Source organism: Lycorma delicatula, chromosome 9 (genome assembly GCF_047948215.1).
Source record: "Lycorma delicatula isolate Av1 chromosome 9, ASM4794821v1, whole genome shotgun sequence".
In the NCBI taxonomy this organism is placed as follows: domain Eukaryota; kingdom Metazoa; phylum Arthropoda; class Insecta; order Hemiptera; family Fulgoridae; genus Lycorma; species Lycorma delicatula.
The window spans coordinates 11,226,834-11,254,161 of record NC_134463.1 but is presented as its reverse complement, the minus strand read 5'-3'; the positions used below and the strand labels follow the sequence as shown (position 1 = coordinate 11,254,161).

Genomic DNA, 27,328 nt, shown 5'->3' with positions numbered 1-27,328 from the left:
TAATCAATTTATGAAATAAACTGTAATTCATTAACTGGAAAGCTAACAGCAGACAATAACCAACAACTCACAAAATTTAACAATCAGAAGTGTTAGGAGTACTGAGAGAGAGTATTTTGAAAGAGATAAATATTATTCTAGGATGACTCAGTTGAATTGTGGTTGGGATGATATCTTACAATGATGAGGGTTTTATATTCTGAAATTACTTACACTCTTGGTCATACAAGATAACATGTTTCTATTATGCATAAAAAAAATGACATAATAGGGTTTTTAAACTAAGGTAACTCAGGAACGTGACATGATAACAGCATTTTAGCATAAAAGATGGTACTCTATAAAACATTCATTAGGTATCTTCTCTTTCAAAAACGGAATAAACCAGTGTTATACAGTACACTTTTAAAGAATTACATAAAAGTAGATTAGAAAATTTTTAATTACATTTTATAAAGATATGATAAAACAATGGAATTAGGCATATTTTCTTACTAGAAAAATATCCTTAATAGACTAAACAAACAAGTAGACACATTTAATTAAGCAAAAGCTTCCAAAAAGGAACTCTAATATAAATCAAATGAATATTTTTGTGAGATTTTTCTGCACTATATAGTCGCACATAAATAAAGAAGTTTTTATACTTCAAAAATTGGGTTTGCTTTATAATGGTTGAAAAATCATGATCCTTATTATTCCTGCTCGCAGTCAGGGTAAGGCAAATGAGATTTTCTGATAAGAGTCGATTAAAATAGATTTATTATCTATAGTTGATTTGTACTGATCACAGGTAAAAACTATGACTATTAAAAATGCATGTCTTGCCAAACAAAATGTACATTATACAAAAATGTTTTTAAGGAGATTGGCTACCTGTGAAAATTGCCCTTCGCTAACACCATCTCTATAAAAGAATATCTTTTCAGGTTTATGGTTAGTTCTTTTTAAGAAAAAAAGTAATTGCTTCCTCATGATGTTCTCCAAGTCTTCAATTATTTCTTTTCTAGCAGGCTGAAGACGCCACAACATATTATATTGAAAAGCTTTAGGAACATGACTGGCTGCAACCTAAAAGAATAAAAGTTATTTTACTAATAACAACACAAGCAAAAAACAAACTGTATATATTTTCAGGAAAAAATATAATTTCTAAATACTTTTATCGGCTTAATAATAACTTCCAACAAAACAACTAAGTAAAATATGTTTTTTTATCTTTAGACTCATAAAATGTGTTTTTTATATAAATATTATGTACAGAGTGATTCAGGAGGGAAGAGAAATAATTTTGAAACTGATTCTACAGCTTGATATAAGGAATTAGTTCACACAAACATATGCCCAAAAACATTTTGTTATAAAGTTATGGCTGGCGAAATTATTCACCTGGACTTCATTCCCCTGGTAAAATGAGGTCATACTGAAATTTGAAGACGTTATAAGGATAAACTTGATGTTTTCCCATGTTTTTGATTTGAAAAAATGAATAAAACAGGACCCAGAACTGTATCTCCTGTTGTTTTCATATTAAATGTAAAACAGAAAAATTCAGGGAAGCAAATCGCATTTTTTTTGCTTTAGGTTTGAAGTAAAATAACTTTGTTAAATGAAATGTGTAAATTTTATTATCAAAAATTGAAGTTAATTTAATTCAGAGAAAACTGATGAAATAAAGTTTATGAATAAAAAATAAATCTTTATTATTAAAAACAAAACAGAAAAATGTTTTTTTGTAAAAATTAAAACATCTAATTTTATTACAATAAATTTAGACCTTTAAAAGTTAAAATACTTTTACTTAAATCTATTAATTTTATAAAGTACTGTATTAATTTACAGAGTTCTACACTGATATCAACACGGTGGTTTTCAACTCTCTTCCCTACATTTTCTGTCGCCAACCTAATATCTTTGTGTTCCTTGATGAATGCAGCAGCAATAAGAATGCAAATGAACAGTCAACATTTTGCTTGTATACCTCGCATTTTATCATCCCCATAAACTATAATATAAGCAAGTAAGGTGGGTAATTTATCACCTATATAGTTTATATAGACTTCAAGAATTAACAACAGATTTAATTAATTTTTTCAAAATTTTTCATTTAGAAAAAATAACAAAATTATTCCTCTTTATAAATTCTGTTACACTGGACAACAAAATTTAATTTTTTGTTTGGTACAAGAAAGTTAATAGCTAAATCTTATTATATTTTTGATACTGATTTCAAATATGTATGTGGTTTCATTCTATATCAGGCATAGTGTTTTGGTAATTACCACTTTTTATTGTACGAAAAAAGCAATGTGACTGTATACAATATTATACATGGAATTTCTACATGCCTAAAATCTGCTTCTTTTGAATTTTCTGATGTATTTTGCTATATGTATCAGTCCCTCTTTAGATTCTAGAAGTAGTGAGCATTCTGGGTTCGATTTCCTTGGTGGATATTTCCTGATAAAAAGCATTCTCCTTGTTCATCATTCACGGCGCCAAGATAGGTAGGAAAAAATCCAGATGAGAATTTAAGAAATGAATCTTTAGTCACATATATAGTTTTATAGTTTTAAGAATATCAGTTGTAGTTATTTGCTTATGATTTCTAAGGAAGTTGTTAATAACCTTCTTAAAAGACTTCCACACAGCAACCTCATAGTCATTCAAACTGTCTTCAAATTCAATATCATCCATTAGTTTTCTTCTTTGTGGTCTAACAAATATTTCAATTATTTTAGCATTACTTATATTGGGGAACTTGTTTTTTAGAAAGTGAAATCCAATCCCATTACAATTCATTGCTTTAACAAAATTTTTCATTAAACCTAGCCTAACGTGTAGTGGCGGAAGGTTTTACTAGTGCAGGCTCATAATGTTCTTCTCTCTAATTTATGGTGGTGGTGATGGAAATAATAAAAACAACCAATATAGTATTTGTAATCTTTATTACTTTGAAATATACTAAAGTAACCTTTATTTTTACTCATACCAGTCTAATTTTAATAGACTTTATATTAAACATATAAGAAAATACAAGAGAATTCCTGAATAACAAAAGCATTAAATGCAAACAAATAAATATTTCATTAAATTAAATAATCTTAATTTCTAACTTAAAATTATAAATATATATTACATTCACATATACTGTACTGTAACAACTTATTTCTTGATTTCTAATTTAAAATATATATATATTTACTTATATATAAGTTACTACAGTGTGGTGTGTGTGTGTGTATACACACACACACACACACACACCACACTGTAGTAACTTATTTTTTGAGTGCTAACCTTTAACGATAAAAGAATTATGGATTCTGCCTGTATGTAGTCAAAGGAATGAGATACATTAAACACCATGCCACAAATTAAACAGAGCAGTAAACATGTTAATCGGTAACTTCAACAAAATGCTTGATCCTACGTCTCCGAAGGATTAAATAAGTTGCCACAGAAATTTAAGTTTTATGTAGACTCTAACAAGCCAAATTACAATATCATCAGTAAAACACCAATGAAAACGTACACTGGTAACATGGACATCCTAATCGGTGACTAATATTCATGTTTTTGAAGTCAAAAGCCCTTCTTGATAGCCGACCAGTCGATAGCAGGAAAAAAATTGTCAAAGTACTTTTGTTATGCGCTTATTAAATATTCAAATACTTCCTTATTAAACATTTAAATAATGAATATAAACACTATCAGATACAAATATTAATTACATATTATAATTTCTAAACGCTAATTAAAATACTTCAGAACCTCCAATTACTTCAAATACTTACTTTTCAGAACCTCCAATTGTATGATTGACCCTGTTTAATTTTGAATTTACTTTCAATAATATATTTGAAACTGTTGCAACACTTAGCCTGTATATAGTTTTAGCTTTAACACATTGTGTGAGGATTCCAACAACTAACTCAGCAGCCTGTTTCACCCGACCTAAAAATAAAATTAAATATATGAGTAGCATTTAATATAAATAATCATAATAATTATTCATTTCAATATATAATATGTCTTCAATCATGTACAAGTTAATGTAAACCACAAGCTTATTCGTATGATATTTAAATTGGTTAACACAGCATATTTTATTACTATATACATAGGTACAGAGTTCAAATGAACAGCAAATAGCACAAATAGTAAAAAAAAAGGGAACTAACTAAACTCTTACTTCAACAGTTTCTTAATGTTAAGGATTTGTACACTTTCAAATATATAGAAAATCAAGGTATATGATGAACTTTAGAGGAGATAATTCTGTGGCCAGATATCTCGTGGATTTGAAAGTGACATTTCAGCACATGACTTGTTTGATGTTTATCTTTAAACTGGGTAGTTTAATCTTTAAATTGAGAGATTAATGGAGCTATACAACAACTGCTGTATGAATACTAAAACATGAGTTTTCTTGTGAGCTACTTGCTCTATACTGCTGTTTTCAAACTCGTCATGGATTTCATATAAATTTCAAAAGGAAAGAATTTCTTAGACAAAAATTTACTCATTTATTGCTCGACAGTTTCATATCGACATCTTCTTTGAACTTATCCTTTTGAAACTGTTCTACCACTAAAAATAATGTACATAACACTGAGTGAAGATGTTTGCTCTTCTGATTATCTGTCAGTGAGTGATGATTCATCTCCAAGAGCGCTGGTCTCTACTTCATCATCTTTTCTGAGATTCTTATCACCTTATGCATGTAAAATTTGTTTAATTAATAACCTTAAAAACTAGAAGATAATTTAGTGAAAAAACTGAAACTAGATGGGGCTTCATCCATTTCTGGTTCTCCTGGTCTCAAACATGAAGTTTATAGTTTGAAAATAATACGGCGAGTTGATTTAAACTAATATGAATTCAATATATTCCTTTTACAATTACATGAATTACCAGATGCGATATGTTTAACTGAACACTGGTCCAAGGAAGATCTTTTATACATCACAAAGCAAGTTATTTTATAAGAAAAGGGGTGGGGTGGAACTTGTATGCAGATGAGAAAGGGCGCTAATGTTACAAGGAATATTTTTTTTGGCTTGATTTTGCCACATCAGTTTGAAACTTGTGCCTGGGAACTGGAATATTTATAACATATCAAAAATACCACGCCTGACCAAAATTTGAACCTGGTTCTTCCAGATGAAAGGCCAAGACACTACCACTCAGCCACAAAGATTGGCAATTTTAAAGGGTATTGTATGAGTCTGTCTTTAAATATTACAGTATCATTGTAAAAACAAATTTATATAGTTTATCTGTGGGACTCCTGATAATGAAAAAAAACTTAGATATATTTTTAAAAACTAGATTTCTTCCTATAGTTGTGCAAAATTAAGTATCCTTCATAACATATTATTTAGGTAAAGATTACAAATTCAAAATGCAATCCAACTTGTGCTGAATTTTTACATGTGGATGTAACAGATGCTTACTGGGTTCACTTAAATTATATGACTAGGATCAAGCACCACTCTATTTATGCAAGGTATAATTTTATACTCGGTTTTGACCCATCTAATCGTGAAATTGAAACAATCAAGAGCAGTAATTCAGACCACACAGCACTACTACTTAAAATAAAACTTTATATTGGTTCAAATCTTCAGGATAAAAGTTCTAACAGGTAAATTTTATAAAATAAGTATTTAAAAAAAATAATATTACATGCATTAATTCATACTTCCAGAATGAGACTTATTATTTAATTTAAAGAAAACAAGTGATGTTTAATATTTTATTTTGTAGCTTTTTAACAAAATTTAAATATTTTACTATCGCTTTTTCTCTTATTCCATAAAAAACATACATCGCTAAAAGGTGATAAAGGTTGTGTCATGACTGCAATCCATCTCTCTCGTAATAAAAAAAGAGAACCCTATAATTATGAAAATAACCTGAAAATCTTTCTTCATAAATTAGGTAGAGTTATATAAACAAATTTTAAAGTGTATCTGTAATGCTAAAAAGTTATATTATGGTCTGCACAGTTGCAGAAAGCTGCCTGAAGCACTGTGAAGGACATAACCATCCTATTTGGAAAAAATGATGGAATTTCTCAACTCTTGTTGTTCATTAAACCTGTTAATGAGAATTTGCAAATATTTAATGCCTTTTTTACATCTGATTGCAAAAATCTATAAGCTAAAATTAATCATGATCTTACATTATGGTTTCTTTCAAATTAGAAAAAACTAACTGCTAGCTTCTTTCAAACTGATCTAAGAATCTGAATTATTAACATTATTTCCCGCAAAGCTCATAAAGAACTCTTGACAATGATATTCCTCCCTCCTTCCATTTCTTATAAAAGAAAAATGTCCTAAATTTATAACAAATCCTACCACCTCCTTAATAAATACTTCATTTAACAAACATGTACTATTTTCAAAAAAATATAAAAATAATCAGTTTTAAAGCAAAAATACCTCAGAGACAATATATCATCACCTGGTATTTTTGATACAACTAATGGCAATGATGTAACATCACCATGGGGTTTAACAGAATACTTCAGCGACAATATATCGGCACCTAGGGTTTAAAGGGTTAAGTAAGCTAAGGTGTAAATCCAATTCAATCACAGAAAACTTCATTTTGCCTGCTGCAGTTGATATGGTCAATGTTTTAATGGGCATGGAAGAATTAAAAAAATTCCACTTTCTAACGAATTTGATATTGCATTGTTTGCAAACAGATAATTCAGCAAGTGAATTCAGGTGAATTTTTTTATATTCTATTTGATGAATTAAAGGATGTGGCAAACATTTCTCATTTCTTACCGTTTTGGGAGATATGAAGGTGATAGGGACAGATCAATCAAAGAAAATATGTTATTTTGAAAATCAGTACATTGCCATTCAACAGGCCAATGACTTTTAGATGTTTTTTTAAGAAGCTACTAAAAATTATAACATAGATTGGATAAAATCTATTGCAGTTATGTAGTAATGGAGCAAAGGCGATAACTGAAAAGAATAGTGGATTTCTGAAAAAATTAAAAAATCATCTTACACCAAGGACGGAATGGACATACTGCTTCCTTCACAGATATGTTCTTGCCACAAAAAAATGATGTGAACACCACATGACTTCTTTATATACCAATTAAATTACATATACACATTTTTGGCTGCACTTCATTATAACTTATTTTATTTAAAAGTGAAATACGATCCTCCAATTCTTTAATAAAGTGGACAAATAAAAAAAATGGCTAAAATATTCATTTTTATAAACCAAATATTTATACAATTATTAATTCAACAATCTTATGTGAAATATTAGGTTAGAGTCCCTCTATTATTCTTTAAATAAATTTAAAAATAAAATAAATTATCTAATCAGTATAAGGCACCACATTACTGTAGTCTAAGATCCATATTACTGCAGCTAACAAGGGGAAGGCAAGGGGCTTAGAGACACCGATTTGAACCATACTGCGTGTGTGAATAGTTCACTGTTTATGAGTCTTCATCACAAAATACTAACATGCAATATTCACTTATTCCCAATAAAAATGGCTCTAAAATTTCCTTAAACATTTTATATTAATTTTGTTTCACGTTACTCAAGTAGTTTTGCGGTGTAAGTGAGAATGTGTCGAGTCTGCTACCATGGACACATCAGTTAAAATCTGACTTCATATATGAGGTCTGTATATAATGAGATTTTTTTTTGGCAGCCAAAATGGCAACACTGTGAAGTTACTAGTCAACATATGTTTATATGAACAGCTGATTTATATTAGGTATTAATATTTTTAGTCTATTGTTGCCACGTGAGACGTTAACAAACTTTTCGTGAAACGAGTTTTTGTTGTACATTACAAAAATGATTGATACTAATTATAAGCAACATTGTGCAATTAAGTTTTGTATTAAACTCTGAGAGTGCTACTGAAACTTTTTCAAAATTGAAAAGGGCGTATGGAGATGATGCTCTGTCACAAGCCCAAGTTTATAAGTGGTTTAATGCATTTTCAGATGGCTGGGAATCAGTTGCAGACGACCACACTCTGGAAGACTGTTAACATCAAAAAGCAACGACAATGTTGAGCAAATCAGAGACTTTTGTAGTGTTTGTCTCCAGAACAAACTGTAAATCAATATGTTTACAGAGAAATTCTTAAAAGATTGCAGAAAAGAATTCTTCACGTGAGACCAGCCATCAAAAACAACTGGATTATAACAATGCACCTTGTCATACTGCAATCTCAATTAACGAGTTTTTGACAAAGAAAAACATTCCTGTAGTTGCTTAACCACCTTATTCACCTGAATTGAGGCCCTGACTTTTTCCTGTTCCTGAATTAAAAAAAAAACACCTCAAAGGACACCATTTTGACATAAAAAACATAAAAAAAAAAAACATAACTGACCATCTGAAAAAAATTCCAGTTTCTGAGATCCAACACTGCTGTGAAGAATGGGAAAACCATTTGAAGCATTGAGTGGCTTCCCAAGGGAACTATTTCGAAGGTGATAATGTATAATTGGATTGTAAATAAAGAATTTTTCTGAACCAGTCTCATTACCCAATTTACAGACCTCATGCATATATTTTTTTAATTTAAATATATTGATTTATTAATAATTATTAACCTTTAACTGTATAAATTTTTAATTAAAATGAAAAGTATATAAAATTTTATTTCATTAATAACGTCATATTTTTTTTCTATTTTTTTTATAGTCAAGAGTTTAATAATTATTAAAAAATCAATATATTTAAATTAAAAATAAAATAAGTATACGAAATCTGATTCGAACCGATATGCCTTCCCACCTTGTAAGATCCAAATATTTCATTAATTAAAATTTTATCTGGCTATAACTGAAATGAATGAACATAACCACCACTTATGATAGATATATTGTTGAAAATTTCTCAACAAGGGTTTATTCATTACTGCAGTTAAGAAAAGTCCAAAATCCTTCTGTTACAAAACTGAAACATCCTGCATACACATTTTTGACCTAGTTGATTGCAATCAAAAGGGGATGTGCATAACTAGATGTTACAACAGTCCCAAATACAAAATTTCAATATTCTATGGCTAATCGTTTTGAGTTATGCGAGATACATACATACATATATTCACATGTACGTATATACAGATATCACGCTGATACTGTTTCAAAATGATTCAGAGATGGTCAAAATGAATATTTTCATTGAAATCTGAAAACCAGGATTTTTCGTACAAGGAAGTATATAAATATGTGGAAAATCTCTAACAGATTCTCTGTAAAGCGGTAAAAATGGTTAGTTTTGTTAAAAGTTGATCACAACAGAATAGGCTAAACTATGTGATGAAATGGGCGTAAAGAAAGAAGTTCCTTCTTTTCCATACAGAATTCAGATGGTTATCATAGGAGGAAAGTGTTAACCCGGTTCTTGGAATTGCAAAATGAATTATTTTTAAACAACTTAAATGTGAATTTACAAGGACATGATAAAACATTTTACTGACAAAGTTCATGCTTTAATTAGAAAGCTTAATATCTGGATTATTCACCTTCAAAGCAAACATTTTGTTATATTTCAACTCACTTCAGATTATATTGAGACAAAGACACTATTATTCATCACAGATACCAAGAAGATGCATTTGCATGAACTAAAAATTCATTTGGCGGAGTATTTCCTGAAAGATAAAAATGTATTTTCAAAAAGGGTACTGAATCTATTTAGTGAATCAGTTGGGATTCACCACCAGCTCATTGAAATGTCTGCCGATAAAATGTTACAACTACAATTCATATCTGAAAATTTAGATACATTTTGGCTTGCTGGTCAAAGTGATAATGGAAATTTAGTCACAGAAGCATTAAAAATATTAATCCCTTTTTGCCATGTCTTACCTATATGAAAAAAGTTTTTTGTCTATGGTTGCGCTAAAACTAAATAAAGGGATCGGTCTTTTATCACTTGAAAACAATTTCCTTTTGTGTGTTTCTAACATAGATCCACGTATGAAGAAACTGTTAAGTGAAAAACAAACACAACCATCTAATTAATTTGTTTTTTTAAATGCGAACTTATAAGTACACGTGTAAATAATAGTAACACAAATAGTGTAATAATAGTATAATAAATGAACTTTTTTCTCATAAAATGGTTTCATTATTGCTTACATGTAGTTTTAGGCAAATTCCACGATCCCTTTCATATAATAGTGATTCTCAGGTTGAGAAATGTTGCTGTTGGTGATTGACTGATGTGAAAGTATCATTACAGCCCAAATTAAAGAGAATGACTAAGGCTTAATTTGTAATTTTATCTTTGTCCCGCTATTTAAGTATTATTTCCTTATCTGATGTATTACAGTTATGTATATTCATTGTTAATGCAAGTAATTTTTTGGAGTTCAACCACAAACAGTCAGAATACAAAGAAAGATTTTTCGTGTCCATCCATGACATTCGTGAAAAATCCAGCTGTAGACATTAAATATACTAACATTTCCTAGTATTTATTTATATAATTACATTTTTTTTTTCAAGTCCAATCCACCTAAATTTATAACTTTATCGGGAAATCACAACTGCCGTAGAGATGAATTTTCGTTTCCACTGCACAGAACTGCTGCTAAAATATATAATAAACTTCTAAAACATTGATTTTATTAACAATTTCAAAAATATCTGTTGAAATTTATAAAAGAGAAAAGCTATTATGCAATAAATGGATTTTTGACAGACAACAAATATTACGGTTGTACAATACAAACAAATAAAACCAGAAATCAGCAACATAAGAAACTTAAGAGAACTGTAAAGTAGACTAGCAATTGAAAGGTGCCACGGTCAGATAAAATTCACAATTATTGGTAATTACATCTTCATCAGTAATGATAACATAGCCAGCCAACTAACTGCAAGTACCCACATATATTAGTAGTAAACATATACATCTTATTTACAAGTATCAAAATTCATTAGGTAAAAGCATGATGCAGAATCTGGCAAATTGCAGTATGATTTTACATACTTACCAACATTCTACAAAAATCATTACTCCGTCATTACATCAGACAGCAACTCTCAACAGCCAAGCACACAATAAAAAATAAATGCAACAGAACATACAGAGATGAAAGGACAATGATTATGGATAAGATAATTCTGGAACAAGCCAAAAAGACGCTAAGAAATCTAAGCATTGGCTTTATAGGCTAGCTCCAACCATTTGATTCCATTCCATTACAGGCTATTTGACATACTATATATATATAAAAATAATCTCCTAGTTTTTTATCTTCAGTCATTCGACTGGTTTGATACACCTCTCCAAGATTCCCTATCTAGAGTGTCAGTTGTTTCATTTCAGTATACCCCCTACATCCTACATCCCTAAAACTTTGTTTTACATATTCCAAATGTTGCCTGCCTAAACAATTTTTCTCGTCTACCTGTCCCTGCAATATCAAAGCGCCTACAGCTTAACTATATTTTTCCACATGCTTCTTTCTTCATCAATCTGCCGCAACACCTTTTCTTTTCTTCTCGGATCTCCGATCATCCAAGTTTCACTTCCATATAAAGCTAAGCTTCAAACATACACTTTTAAAAATGTTTTCCTGATGTTTAAATTAATTTCTGACTGAAAGCGCATTACACATGTGAAATTTGGCATTTTATATTGTTCCTATTTCATCAATCTTTAGTAATTCTACTTCCTAAATAACAAAATCCTTCTACCTCCATAGTCTTTTCACATCCTATTTTTATCCTCAGTGGTCCATCTACTTTATTTCTACTGCATTTCATTACTTTCATTTTGTTCTTGTTTATTTTCATGCAGTAGTTCTTGCATATGAGTTCATCCATGCCAATCACTGTTTCTTCTAAATCTTTTTTCTCTCGGCTAGAATTATTATATTATCAGCAAATCTTAGCATCTTTATCTTTTCATCTTGCACTGTTACTCCAGATCTAAATTGTTATTTAACATCATTAACTGCTAGTTCTATGTAAAGATTAAAAAGTAACAGGATAGGGAACATATCCTTGTCAGACTCCCTGTTTTTATTACTGCTTCTTTCTTATGCTCTATGATTATTACTGTTGCAGTTTGGTTCCTGTAAATGTTAGCGATTGTTCTATCTCTATACTTGAACCCTAAATTTTTTAAAGTGCTTAACATTTTCTCTAGTCTACATTATCAAATGTCTTTTCTAAGTATATAAATGCCATTTATGTCAGTTTTTTCTTTAATTTTCCTTCTACTATTAATCTAAGCACTAAAATTGCTTCCCTTGTCCCTGTACGTTTCCTGAAACCAAATTAGTCTTCTCCTAACACACTTCTTCCACTCTCCTCTCAATTCTTCTGTACAGAATTGTAGTTAAGATTTACGATGCACAAGCAGTTAAGTTAACCTTTTTGTATTCTTCACATTTATCTGCTCCAACTTTCTTAGGTATCATGACAGTAACACTCTTTTGAAGTCTGACAGAACTTCCCCTTTTTGTAAATAACTTTACCTTCTTTACTTTACGTTTAACTTGTGTACCCACCAGTTAAACTCTCCTAGTTATCAAACTTCTACCAACAGCTATGTCCACTTGGAAATCCCAGAATTTCTTCTTCACAAAAAGTGATGACTGATGAAACTGATATTAAACAGAGCATTTTCAAGGTGATTTCTTGTGGTTTTGCCTGGCATTAACCCAGTCAAGACAGCTCTTGAAACAGTTCTCTATACCCTCAATTATATTTTTCATACTGACTATCAGTAGCTATTTGAGACCACCAGAACACAGCTAGACCAACCAATGACATTACATAGCCAATAAATACAAGATTATGCATGTGGAAAGAGTAAAAGGTAATAATGGCTTTATTTAAGCAATTACAATTAAAGACAACTTACAAATATCTCAAGAAATAATAAAACATTCAGATCAATCTTAACCCTGTGATACAGCTGCTAGAAATAGATGCAACATGTAAAAAATTGTGTAGGAGATTAACATTATGCCACCCACTGACCAAATACTGTTACATAGAATCATTAGGTCTGGTTATTGAAAGAATATGCTGAAATTGAAAGATTTATCCTGATGATTCAATATGAAGCGACTAACACCAGGAATCATCAGAAATGTACAATACCTAACATCATTCATATCTGTATCAAAGGAAAATAATGTACAACAGAAATAACAAAGAAAATTTGAAAAACACATTCCTGTAACTGAAATAATAAAAATATTTGGCACTACCTAGAAATGGAACACATCATTCACCTTATTGTCTTATTTACTTCTGAACATCTTAAAACTTAACTACCAAACTCAAATTATTCACTCCATCCAAGAAACGTTTTTTTTTAGATTTCTTATACATGGTTTCTGCTGATATATTTAAATAATAAACAATTTTTTTAATCACCTTAGCAAAAAGATTTATTTTCTCAAGATCTTTCAGATTTTTTCAAACCATCATCAGGAGATTAAAAATATTATTATGTATCAAAAATTAAAATGAGAATACAGTCATGACTGTTAGAATGTCAACAGTATAATGAAGATAATATGGTGAATTCTGGTGGAATAAAATATAATTAAAGGAAACCATATTATAAAATATCATAAAATAAAATATCATATCATATCATAAAATATCATATAAAATATGATAAATATTTATAATTTATTTTTTTACTTATCGGTCAAAATTATTGTTGTTTAACAGATTAAACAATAACTGTCTCTTAATTTACCATAAGACTTTTGAAAAGCTGTTATTAAATAAAAGCTATTAAAATGTTATTCACTTGCGATTTAGCAGCTAATGGTTGCACACTAATCAATACTACTGCATAGCATAGAAAAAGTAAACATGATTCTTTTTTTTTAATATATTTTTGTATTTACATAAAAATATCATTTATTACCGTAAGTTTCTCCATTATCAGGAATAACAACTACTATCAATTCCGCTCCAAAATCTTTATAGACTTCTAGTTCTTTAACAATTTCTTCTTTCCTCGCAGAAGGTTTTCTCACCAAATGTTTTATATTTGGTTGAGGATGAATGGAAACTCCAACTTCCCTTCCTATTTTTTCCATTTCACGAGCAAATTTCCTGTGAAGTACAAGTCAAAGATCAACATTTACCCTTGATTACTTTAAAAATTAAGTCAATAAATTAATGATTAGAAATTTAAATTTTGATAATGGTAAGGTTTTCTTTACTAAAACTCTCAAGGATATTCTGTGTAGAGCTTGAAGTAAAGCGATAGGAGGAATCACACTGGTGCTAAAACTGTAAGTTGAGTTAGCACCAACACTTCACTGAGGGCCACGTCAGAAGAGTCAAAATCTCAGATAATGGCGTTTCTTTTAAGAGTCAAACCTCAGAAATGTTTTGCAAGTCAGAAAACTGATGAAAAGCAGACCACATTGTAGTAGATGTTGCGCCTGATTACTCTTTAATGAGTGTTGTTTTTTTAATTTTTCATGATTCATATTTATAATTTAAAAATCCATTCACTAACCACATATTTATTAATAATACCAGCAATTTTATATTATGGCAATATATCAAGCTACAATATAGCGTTACAAAAATTCTCATTTAAAAAAGGATGAAATCAAAATAGAGTTAATACTAAAATTATTTCAATATTTATTTACGTAATTCATATTTTGATAAAATAATTTTTTTTATATTACAAATCTTACAGTATTTTTAACAAGAAAAAAAAATTGACAATTACTTTATATAAAAGGCAATTAAAACAAATTTTACACCGTAACATAAAAGAAATCAATTATGTAGATATTTCTACGTATTCAAGAATAGAATTTTCATAACTAATTTGTTCACAGTGTTGTAGAAGCTGTTTAACTAAAATGGAGAAAAAAAACAGAAAGCAGCATTTCAATTGAGCATTTGCATAGCTCAAATTCAGTTTGAATTAAAATCCTACCGGTTCCCTTTTTCAAAATATCACAAAAACCTTTTTTTCGCATTTTATCACTTGCAGTTGGAAAAGCGAATGGATATGCAAATATGACTGGACCGATTGTATTACTGTAAAATCTTTGTATTAATATGAATTATATAAGTAATTATTGTCAATATGACAACAAATATAATAACTAATTTATCTTACTAATAAATAAAGTTTTATTAGTAGTGATCTAGAACTATGTAGATTTTTAAGGATTTCAAGACATCTGTAGCTTCAAATGCTTTGTTTGTTTATGTGCTTATCTAGCTCTTTACTATCTGTAGAAGAAACTTTCTTTGTACAAAAGTAACTGCTCATAATTCTGTATATTGCTTTGACTGCTGAAACATACAACAATCTCAAAGGCCCAAAGTCACCATAGATCTCCACAGCAAAACGTTTATCGGCCTCATTCAGTAATACTCTGAAGGCATTTCCTTCAAAAATGTCTTCCTTATAATTACGGAATGAGCTTTAACAAGACAGACACACCACAGCCTTTTCACAACTTACAAGAAGAACCAAACATTCCAAAACAAATGATTTATATTCCCTTGTAAAATATGTAGTTTAGGAATAATGCATTTCTGAATAACATAAATGCTATCATGCTTGTCACATAATGATGGATTAGCAATGTTGTGGCAAAACTTAGCAACATTTTTATTTTTGCTCACGGAACAAAACACTGATGTTACAATTCACTCAATTAAATGAAACAATAAGGGCATGAAAATATTGCTGTTGCTGTTTGCTAAACACTGACCGTGATTAAAAATTTTGATATCCAATACAAACTTGAATGAAATGTTGTTTATGTTAGTCAATTTGGATGGCAATTTAATGTTGTCTTTTATATGAAGAACTACCCACAATAAAAATCAATCTATTGACACTCATTAGCACACTTTTATGACCTGTTGTTCCAACCTTTCAATTTGTATTTCTGCACATACTCTCGGATTCTAATGAATCGGTCCACAGAAAATTATTGGAGTAAGTACAAAATAAATCTGCTGGATGAAACATCTTACTCATGGCAGCCATGTTTATTTTTCAATCCATTATAGCTTCATAAATATTAATTTTATCAAAATGCATGTTTGCTAAAATATTAAGCCTTTTATTTTGAACAAAATGACATTTAATTTTTAAAAATCAGTTAATAAATAGCAGAGTATGGCAGAAGATGATGTAATTTTGTATCTATTTTCATGTCCTCCACTTTACGTTCAATTCGATTAAATATTGTTTTTATTTATTGTTAATTTTGCTATTGTAAATTAGTATCAAATTAAGTAATAATTTTCTCACAATATTAGATCTAATAATTATAAAAATAAAACAACTCTCTGTATAATCTTATGTTAATTATTGTAGAACATTAGGTGTAATTTTTTTAAAAATAAACAGTTAACTATTGTTAAAAGTTATAAGAGATGTCCAAACGTCTATTAGGAAACCTGTTTTCATATAGTTTTTTTGCTTCTGTCCTGTTGCAGTTTGCTAAACCATACATTAAATGCATGTCACACATGCATTTAATTGCGAGAATTATTTCTTAATTTGATAATAATTTACAATACCAGAACTAACAATAAATAAAAACAATAATATTTAACTGAATTGAATGTAAAGGATATGAATAGGACACAAAATTGCGACAATTTTCTGCTATAACTTGGCTATTTGTTAACAGATTTAAAAAAATAAAATGTAATTTTGTTCAAAATTTTGAACAAAATAATAAAATTTGAACAAATAACATAAATTTTGATAAAACTAATATTTATGGAGATACAACGGTTGAAAAAATAAAAATAAGTCCTGATTTTTTGCTAATTTTAAAACTTCATTACCAAAACATTTACCAAATATTAATGTGATTTTGTCTATCCGAACTTGAGAAATAAAATTTTTATACAAAAATAACAAAATGTTATTTTTGTATAAAAATACAGGGAAAGGAGTGAAAGAAAAAATGCCATTTTCCTAAGAATATTTTTTTTTTTTTGTTTATTTTTACAAGTAGAATCCGAAAAATATACCCAGCCCAACATTTTATAAACACTCTATATCAGATTTAAAAGTAATAAAATTAAAATCATACGCACATGTCCGTTTGTTTACCCATCTTTAAGTGATAAAATACAATAAAAAATTTTAGTGATATTTTGAAACGGAAACAGATAGGATTTTAACTCAAATGGCTTTAATTCAAAGCTATGTAAATCCAAAAATCAAACACTGGTTTCAATTTTCTTCTACATTTAATCCTATCACAACTTCTACAGCATCGTGTTATCTGTTATTTGAATTTATATCGAACATTATGTAACTTTTAAATTACAAAGCGTTTAAGTTTATATAATAAGGCCACGTCATGTAGTAATTTAGTTTAATTTAATTTTAGGTTACGAAACATGAAGTTAGTAATAAAATTATTACATAGAAAACTTACGTAACATAAAATACAAGATTTTATTGAAAACTATGACATAACAATGAAATTCTGTGATATTTTCTATAAAATTAATTATGCAGGCAGAAAGTAACAGAACGACCTAATCACTTATGCGATTTTCATATGCATGTAGCCTCATATTCCAATTTAGTCTTTTCATTTTAAAATATATTAAATAATTTACTTGTAAACAGATATACATGTATGTAACATTATTTCCTATGCTCATTGTTGTATAAATTATATTGATAACGGGCTGTACGTTGTAGCAGAATAATGGACTGTAGTATACATAAAATAATTACACACCGATTGATAACTAAATATACTATATTTATAAGATTAACAATATTAAACTATATTATTATGATGCAGAGGCCGTACTGGCGTGCATGCTTCCTCTTTCACTGTCGAACTCCGTTTGATCGTATGCAGAATGTTCTTAATACTAAAGCTGCCCATAGGCAGCGCTGAGTGTCTGATTATAACCCAAACATATATTATTTTTAATTAATAAATAAAATTAACTTATACACTATCAATATTATTAATTACATAATTCATTAAAAAACGACTTTTGTTGTTAGATAAAGTAGTACACAATCATGGGTGTGTCAAACTAATTTAGTAAATGCTTTGTTTCCAACATGATGTGGTACTCAGTAATTCTGAGTTACCACAGTACTGCAACGATCTAAATGTCAAAAGTCATTAAAATGAATTTTATTACATCACAAACAGGGCTTTTACATATCTCTCAGTATAAACACCGATCAGCTTATCTTGAACATAAGTAAAATATCACTTATCTTTTGAAACTTTTATGACATCCAGCCCATTACTTACCTATTTGCACTGAAATATTTTTAATATTTATGGCAACTGAACATTTTACAAGACCATCCACATCCATCAGAATCCAATGTGAAAAATAACCATACAAATATACCATGATTATTTTTGGTTAAAGATAATGGGCAGATCCTTTAAAATTCTAGCTGCGCAGCAAAGAACAAGACAATTACTCACTTGCAAAAACATTTTTAATGCCGTGATAAAAATAATTAAAGAAAAATATTTAATAATCAAATTAAACGGTTAAACTTATTAAAATTACATTATCAATAAAATCAGGTCATAGTATTAATTCTGATTAAATACACTACCATTAAAAGATCTTCATCAGTTTCTTTCAGTTCAAAAATTTACAAATAGAAACTTATAACCTGCAGTTAAAGTAAGAGTATATTAAGTTTATAAGTACATCTTTTAACTGTAAGTAAGCAAGTAAGTCAGTGAGTGAGTGAGTAAGTAATACTTTCCAAATGGATTAGCTGTTAACTGAATATTCAGTTTTATAATGAATTTATATTAAGTATAGCGAATAAACAGTACAGTTTTACAAAAAAATTATATTACATATTTGTTAAAACAAAGGTCTTATCTACTTGAAATATTAACTCGATAAAAATCATATAAAACAAAATGAATAATTTAAAACAAGGTTTCCCAAACATTTTTGATTCTTGGTGCCCTTGCTGAATCCAGATTTTACGAAAGTGCCCAATGTCAAATTGCTATAATTTGACAAATTTTACCACGGGTTAGGTAAAAATAAATAAAACCCACTTTAGATCAGAAAGAAAATGTAACTGAACAACAATGAATTGAAAATAGAAATAAAATTATAATAACTGTATATATTTCATGACAAACTGAAATTGAAATAAAATTATGAAATTGTGTTTACAAATTTTGGGAACCACTGACTTACAAAGATTACAAATACGCTTACATTAAAGAATCTTCTCTTGTTCTAAAATCCAAATTCAAAATACACCAATTTCTTAAAGAAGTGCCTTTCAAAAATTTTCCAGCTCTCCAGACTCCTTTTAATGGTCTTTTTTCTTCCTGTTCACAATGAAAAATATATAATTTCATTAACATTTCACTTAAAACAATATATTTCTTACTTAAAAAAAAATTGGATAAATCAAAATTAATCTACTCAGTGAATGGCATTGTATATAAATCAGAATGACTATGTATGGATTTTCACTTAAAGCTCTTGGATCGATGAACTAATCTTGAGAACTGATTCTTTACAACTTTGAGAAAAATTTTATGCACAAGTTTATCTAAACCTCTACAATCACATTAAAATTAGATGCATGTTATTTAAAATGTTTTACAGTGTAATCCTTTATGTAGTAATATTATTCTAAGTCTATGACTGAATCACGTGCAAGAGAAAGTTATGCAGTTCCTGCAAATTAAACTTAGAAAATTGAAATTTCTTGTATCAACATCGCCGGGTTGAAAGTTCTTAAGATATTTAAAGTACCCTGAAAAATAGAGTATATTAAAACTATTCTAAATCAAGAGTACATTTTATTTCACAGCATCATTTATTATGCATAGTAACACTATGCACTACAAAATAATGTGGTCTATAAATAGCTAAAAACATGCATGTTTAATAATTTTTTTTTTTTAGTAAGTAAAAAAGGTTTTGATTTCAAATTTTTGTCAATTTTTTGATTCGGGTCTGATTTTTATTTATACAGATAACGCATAAGTGGCATAACATGCCGACCATGTTCTTCATACCCTTTTGTTAAGTAAGACATGCTGTTCACAAACATTCATATATTTATAATTTTTTTCAATACTATTACTTCTCATAATTTTATATTTCTTTGAACAGGTTGAACCTACCATTGAGAATATTTTTAATAAAGAAAATTAAAGGTGTAGATGTCACAACAATTGTTTTTCTCTATACATGTTATTATAACCATATATTGATCACTTTTTTTTTTTTTATAATGTAAAAACACAAAGTTTGCAAATGCTGAATAGAATTTGACTTAGCGCTATGAAAAAAAAAAAAAAAAAAAATGAATGTAACTACCTGACAGCACTGGTTAAGACAGTAATGCTGAATTTATGAATAGTGTTGATTCTTATTTCAACAATAAACATTCATCAGAATTTATATTAACACTACAATTCATAATTATACACAATGATATGAAGTAAGGCTGAAATATATACTTATAAATGAAAATAGTAATAAGAGATCAAATTCTCCCACTATTCTGCCAACGGTCATGATGCAGTTTCAGGACTTATAGTTAGTTGACAAACAGTTCATTAAATTGAATAATATTAAAAAAATGAATATTTATAAGTTATATTTTTTAAGCGTTCAAAATTATATTCCATGAAAATTCATTTTGATTTTCTTGAAACAGATTTGTTTTCGAATAATTTCTCAAAATTATATTATATGTAATTTTCTTTTAAGTTTCTAAATGTATAATCCAAACATATGAAATTATGTTTTAAAAATTTTATCAGAAAATAATGGATATAGTGCGGAGATCCAACATTTTGAAATCCTTCAATTAAAATATTACACTCTTAAAAAGCATTTGTTCTATGAGTAGCGATTACAATAACGCAATATGACGATTTCAATTTATGGTAAACTTGAGAAATTCTTTGGGCAACAAAAAATAACTGGAAAATAAAAAATTTTTGAACCTGTATTTACAAGCATTTTTTATTTTAACTTATAACGCTCCTAAAGTATATACATTTCCTCACAGGACACACTTTTATAAAAAAATTATCAATAGCTACCCCTCACAGCTTTGACGAATAATAAGTCTTAGATTTGATGAGAAAGGGGTAAAATGAAAGCCTTTTGGTGAAATGTTATCACATAAAAACAACTGCAAATGCATCACCAATAATGCACCGACATTCACATATTATTGTTGACCAAAGTTCCATTTATCAAGCAAATGTAGTATACATGTATGGTGATAAGAGCTGAACCCATTTAATAATGTCTGAATTATGAAGATTTAAATAAAATAATAATAATAATATCCTTATGTAGCTAAACTCTCTCTCTCTGAAATATACAATCTAAGTTTCACATCCAGGGCAGTAAAACAGCTGTTATACATTAAATTCAAGTACAGCTAGGCAATAATGTGACTTGCTGATATTTCAGGAAATGAAAGCACATAACTAGATGGCATAAAATAGTTAAAAATTCAGATATAATCCCTATTCAAGTAGCAGATGTCAAAAATTGCCTAACCAATATCATCACAAACACTTGGAACAAAGAATGGAGAAGATTAAACACCAAATTGAATGTAATCAAAATTACTTTTATGTTGAAAATCGATATGAAACCGATGGCATCAGGTACAATGGCACTGACAAGACAGAGTATCAGTCACTACAAATAAAATATTCAGCATTCATATATGCTTACTGACAAAGAAAGACCGATGTGTATTGTATGTGAAGCATCTACTTGAAGAGTGTACAATGCATGAAAACTTCAGAAAAGAGGTAGAGATTAAGAAATGATATTACAGCTGATTTGGAAAACTGTAAAGAAGAAACAACAATAACCTTCATACCAGCAGATTTCTAACCTGTTTATAGTAAGCCTTCAGCAAAATATTTATGTTATGTTTGACTGCAGTTCATTTTTGTAAAGATCCTTTACACCTGAGTGTAAGATTTTTTTTTTGACAATTCATGTAACTTACTTAGTTTTATTAAATATTATGTTTAATTTTCTGTTTTATTCAAATGTCAGGGCCCTATACACCTTTTTATCTGACAATCCTAGTGGTGATTTTTCTTTACTTTTAAACAACGTGATGAGGGCTAAAGATCTTAAAGATGATGCCCATGTAATTAAAAAAATTATTATTTTTTAAACCCAAGCTATCCAATCCATCTGCAGCACAGACAGAAAGCAACTCTCCAGTGTGAGAAAGTAAACAATTAAGGCAGTAGAAACAGTTTGATGCTTTTGTATGTTGTCCGACGTACAGAATAAAATTTATAAAGTATTTAACAGCTAAATTACAATAAGGTTCCACCATGTCATACTTACTAACAATAGTTATTCTGAGACATCTGACAACAGATGTGCAGTTGCCTACAATTCTAAATTTATACTTACAATTTCTAGCACTTGTACTTTCAGGCCAACAACCATAATAAGAATATCAATATTTTTCTCTCAATATTTTTCGAAAACAATATCATAAAACATCTGACATTTTATTAAGGTTGACAGTTCAATAATTGATCGGGGAATTTTTTCTCCATCTAAGCGATAAATTTCTGTTAGATTCTCTCAATGAAATCAGCTGTGTGTGTAAGCTCTTTCTCTATTCCACATTATTGATGAAAATTTGAAGTTTCTCTGGGCTAGAGATTTGTACAGCAAAGAGCAACTACCGATACTCCCAAAGCGGCGACCTATGATCACTTGATCAATCCAAGGTTTCTCCAGCTTTGCTTACAATAAAGCAGATGCTGCTTTATTGTTAGTTAGAAATAACAATAGCAACTAGATTGGAAAATCAACACATTAGATTGGGGAAAATAAACCCCTCTACAGACTCCAATCTGTCTTCTGAAGCATGTTAACTTCCTTTTACCCACTACCAGGACTCCACTTCCGCATTAACAAATTACAGGACAGCTCTAAAAACAATGTAACATCTGGAAAAGTAATTGCAACTATTAAATTCATTACTTAACCACGTTTCAGTAAATTTAATTACCTCATATTGACAGTATATAACCATAAGGTACACTTAACATTCTGATAAAGTTATCATTACCCCAAATTATTGATTTGGGGTCAATCCACAGGCTATCCTCTGCTGGCAGTCTTTCAACACACACTGAATATTGCTTTAAAGAACCATACAAGAGCTAAAAGAACACTTCAGGACATTTCCCAGGATCAGCAGATGAAATGTGAAAGGAATTATATCCTCATATTTGAACTTGGTTAGTACAATCCAATGATTTTAGTTTTAGGGATTCAAAAGATTCTATAACATTAGAAGAGATAATTTGACCACTTGCAGGTGGTCGAAGCGAGTTATGAACAAATCTTTCATTTTTGCTTTCACAGATTTTAACCTTCTTCACTTTTCATCTACATTCTTCCTTGAATTAAATTTCTTTTCAACCATTTTCACTGGCTCAACATTTTTCCTCTTTCTGACATCTGTAAAACCTGGAAGTAGAGCTATTATCCAAGACTGGATTATTATCATAGTTACCAATTTAAAACTAAAACCAGTCTCTACATAAACATTATTAAAGGAGGAACTAGAGTTGTCAGCATTTGAGTACAACTTGGATTCATTCAATTCATCGATGATGAATAAAGAGATGGATCTTTTTAACTATGTTTGATATCTACAGTAAAAATCGTACATTTTTAACAATAGCATTTTGTTTAAGAATGTTACTTTTAATTTAAAATTTTCCTTTCCAATCAGTGCTAAATCATCTCCTAGCACTGAAACCTCACCCTTAAATGACTAATAATTAAATCAGAATTGTCAATCAACGCATGCAACTCTCTGATAAGTTTATAGAACCAATTCCACTTAATATCTGGCATAATCTGTTCGGTTTCATTGATATTGTCAAAAGCATCATCCATTCTACTTTTACTGGTTAACGTTTTCAACTCTGGTAATATCTAAAAGATTGAAGTTTGTAATATTACTCAACAGCCTTGTCACATTATTAGTCGTGACCGCAGAACCCAATTTTACTTCTTACAATAGTATCTTCATTACAAATAATCCTCATTTTCGTGAACATAAAACATTTGTAGGAAGATTCTTTACACAAATTTTATTAGTAACTGATAATTTTTTAATATGAAAGAAGCAATCTCTAAAAACAAATAAAATATTTCAACAATTTCTGCTTATCAAAAAGGCACTTAATGTAGAGTGCATAGGAAACAACTACTGGTCTCTAATGTAAAGTCTTTTTAAACAAGTTAAAATTTACAACCTAAAAACTACAAACTGAAGAAAATAAAAATATGTAATGTTTAAATAAGTAAATATTAATAAAACAGAAGGAAGAAAAAATACAACTAATAATTAATTTCATGGTTTAGGGTGGCTGAAAGTGCTTTTTATCCTGTCAAGGAAGACAAAATAAAATTTTTTTAATATATAAATAAGGCCTAGTGTATCAATTAGGAAAATAATCATCCAAAAATTAAATAAGAAAAATACGCTGAAAAAAATTGTAAGTGAAAAAATAAAATAATGAACTAGAGAGAAAACAAAGAAAAATGTTTCTGAGACTCAAATGCTAGTTAAAAACAGGCATTCATATGAGTATCGCTAACCACTCAGCTACCAAGAGATTAAAAAATCAACTGGGCAAAACTGTATTTAAATAATCACCATTCAAGTTATTTAGCAGTAACAAACAGTACAACCATAGAGTAAAACTTTAACATTACACAAATAAAACAATTTTTTCTTTACAAAATGCTCTAGAAAAAAGACTGGTGAATAACAGGAAGTTACATGAAAAAAGATAGATGTTTGATAAGTTAAAATAAGAATTAACATTAAATAAAATTCTTAATAATGTCCAAGATCAAGATTAGTCAAATGTAACAATAGTATTATATCAAAATATAAGCAATAGATTAACCTATCAAAATCTAATATACTAATTAGAGAATATTTTTTTGTACATTGAGCAAGTTTTAATCTATTCAGTTGACATAGTCGATTTACAATCATGATCATGTTCAACTTTTGTTTGTGTTAGGTTTAAAGTAGAATAACTGATGTACGAATAATTAAATTTTTCTGTAAAATTTAGGGGAAAACAATCACAGAAACATTTAAAATTTCATACGCTAGAAGGGCAAGAGACCAGACAAGCTATTCTTGTGTTAGAAGACAGCCTTGTTCAGTCTCTCACCATTTAAAATCGACAATCAAATTCAAAATTTTTTGGCAGTAGATAAAACTGGTGTTTAGATGTTAGAAGAAATGGCAAGAGTCAAAAGACAAACAGAACAAATATTTTACAAGGCGTGAAAAAGAGTACAAAGTGTACACATTTTGTTGATTTTTGATGATAAAACGATCTGCAATACTGATGCCGAAATCTCTAACACACGGGTCAGAATTGAAGTCAGCCATTCTAATCTGTAAAAATAATATTAAATTATTATTATAACTAAAATACTATTTTATACATATAAAGATAATTCAGTTGCATTTTTGCAACTTTTCCTTATATTCAATGAAAATATGATGAATGATCATTTTGATTTTCATCCTTATAATGGATTAAACATGTTGAAAATATGTTTAACACATCTGACCCATCAAAACAAATTTTACATTCTCTTTATAAAAAAGTGTATGAAAACAGGATAGAAATTATAAACAACTTTCCAGATATTAGTCTTCATTGCGATGTGTAAGGCTGCAACAGGTAAATAAACTTTAAAAAAAATAATAGTTACGGTACTACACAACAATCCTAAATCAAATTCAGTTAGGATGTACTATTGTCCACTATCTGCAGATATTAATGTAAGGTTTGTCAGCGGCCCAAGGTAACATGATAAAACTTCCATGACATAAGTATTTTGTATATCCTCTCAATTTTCATAATTTTTATCCTTTTGCCGGTGAATAGTTACATCCAGTATATATCCACAGATTCTATCAGGTAGAAAACTAAATAAAAAGACTGCAGCTATATGAAAATTCTTTAAAAAATATTTTCCTTGAACTAAGAAATGGACAAACAAATTTTTCTCAGTAAAGATTACACTATTTGAGCCTCTACTTTCCGCCTCTTTTAAAATTTCTGTCTATTATTTTTTTTTCTATTATATTAAAAGCTGAACTTCTTTTTTAATACCATTTAAGAATAATAATCTTTACTTTGTTAAAATGTAAAGGATATCATATGAGAACAGGTAATTTTGAACTGTTCACAGCAAAGCTGTTAATGTCAGGACTGTGGTCTGTTCCCCAGCTGATTCTATTTAGTCACAATGATGTGTCAGTCAGGAATGCATCAAAGTACAAATAAAAACATTGATATGACTACACAAGAAATTTCATAATCTTGATCCAGGTTCTATTGTTTACATTTAAGAGCAAGGGCTGAATATTTTGAAACCACATATTCAGTGTCGATTACAAAGCATCTAGGTCTAATAAAAAATATCTGAATGTCAGAAATTGTTGGACAAACCACCATCAAGCATCAAGAGTATTAACTTAAGATTTGACAAATTTCATCTGTTAAAATTCAGTGGTAATGGAAGTTTTATTTTTGCTAAATAAAATCTTAGTAAAAGGTGATAAAAATAAAACTTCCCTCAAAAATCTTTGGACATTGATGAAATCCACTTTCACATCAAAATTGTAATGGAATTATAAGGGCAGAGTTTTTCAAAAATGGGAATGTGACTTCAGAATAGTATAAAGACGTATAAGTCAGTTAGTACTGATCAATAAATTAAACTATTACCTGATGATAATTCCACATGGTTTCAGCAGGTTGGAGCTAAAGCCTGTAATGGAAAAATCGATCTGCTTTATGAACCGATGTCTTTTAATAAACTATTTCGTGCTCTGGAATAGCAATATGATTAGGCTTGCAGCGATCACCGTATGTTTATATGAAATCTCTTCTTACAAGAATTTAATCTCAAAGACAGAAATCAACATTCACTCATTACTACCTTAACAGATTACTGAACTGAAGGCTAGTCTTTAGTCTAGCCGTTGGAGCAAGTTAGAATGAAGAATATTCCTTCACAATAGCAAGAATGCAATTTCATTCTGTGACAGCGACTGTTCAAGAAACAACTTTCATATTAAATGATTGATACATAATTTTAGCTTCAATTTTCAATTATATATGAATGAAAATAAAAAAAAAATTTAATTTAAGTAGATATTTACTTTAACTGCTAATTCTCTAAACAATTTATTTTACAAAATATTTAGAAATTAT

The 27,328-nt window shown here is 29.0% G+C and overlaps 1 protein-coding gene across 1 annotated transcript in view; it reads right to left on the bottom strand.

Moving 5' to 3' along the window:
• The window catches only part of LOC142330404 (protein argonaute-2-like), a 59,574-nt gene that overhangs the window by 8,916 nt on the left and 23,330 nt on the right, over window positions 1–27,328 (bottom strand). Inside the window, exons 7-12 of the mRNA XM_075375627.1 lie at window positions 25,375–25,494; window positions 23,832–24,005; window positions 19,251–19,375; window positions 13,930–14,120; window positions 3,798–3,957; window positions 877–1,071 (exon numbers count right to left, since the gene is read on the bottom strand). Coding sequence (XP_075231742.1) covers window positions 996–1,071; window positions 3,798–3,957; window positions 13,930–14,120; window positions 19,251–19,375; window positions 23,832–24,005; window positions 25,375–25,494 — 846 coding nt within the window. The 3' untranslated portion in view covers window positions 877–995. The remainder of the gene's footprint in view (window positions 1–876; window positions 1,072–3,797; window positions 3,958–13,929; window positions 14,121–19,250; window positions 19,376–23,831; window positions 24,006–25,374; window positions 25,495–27,328) is intronic.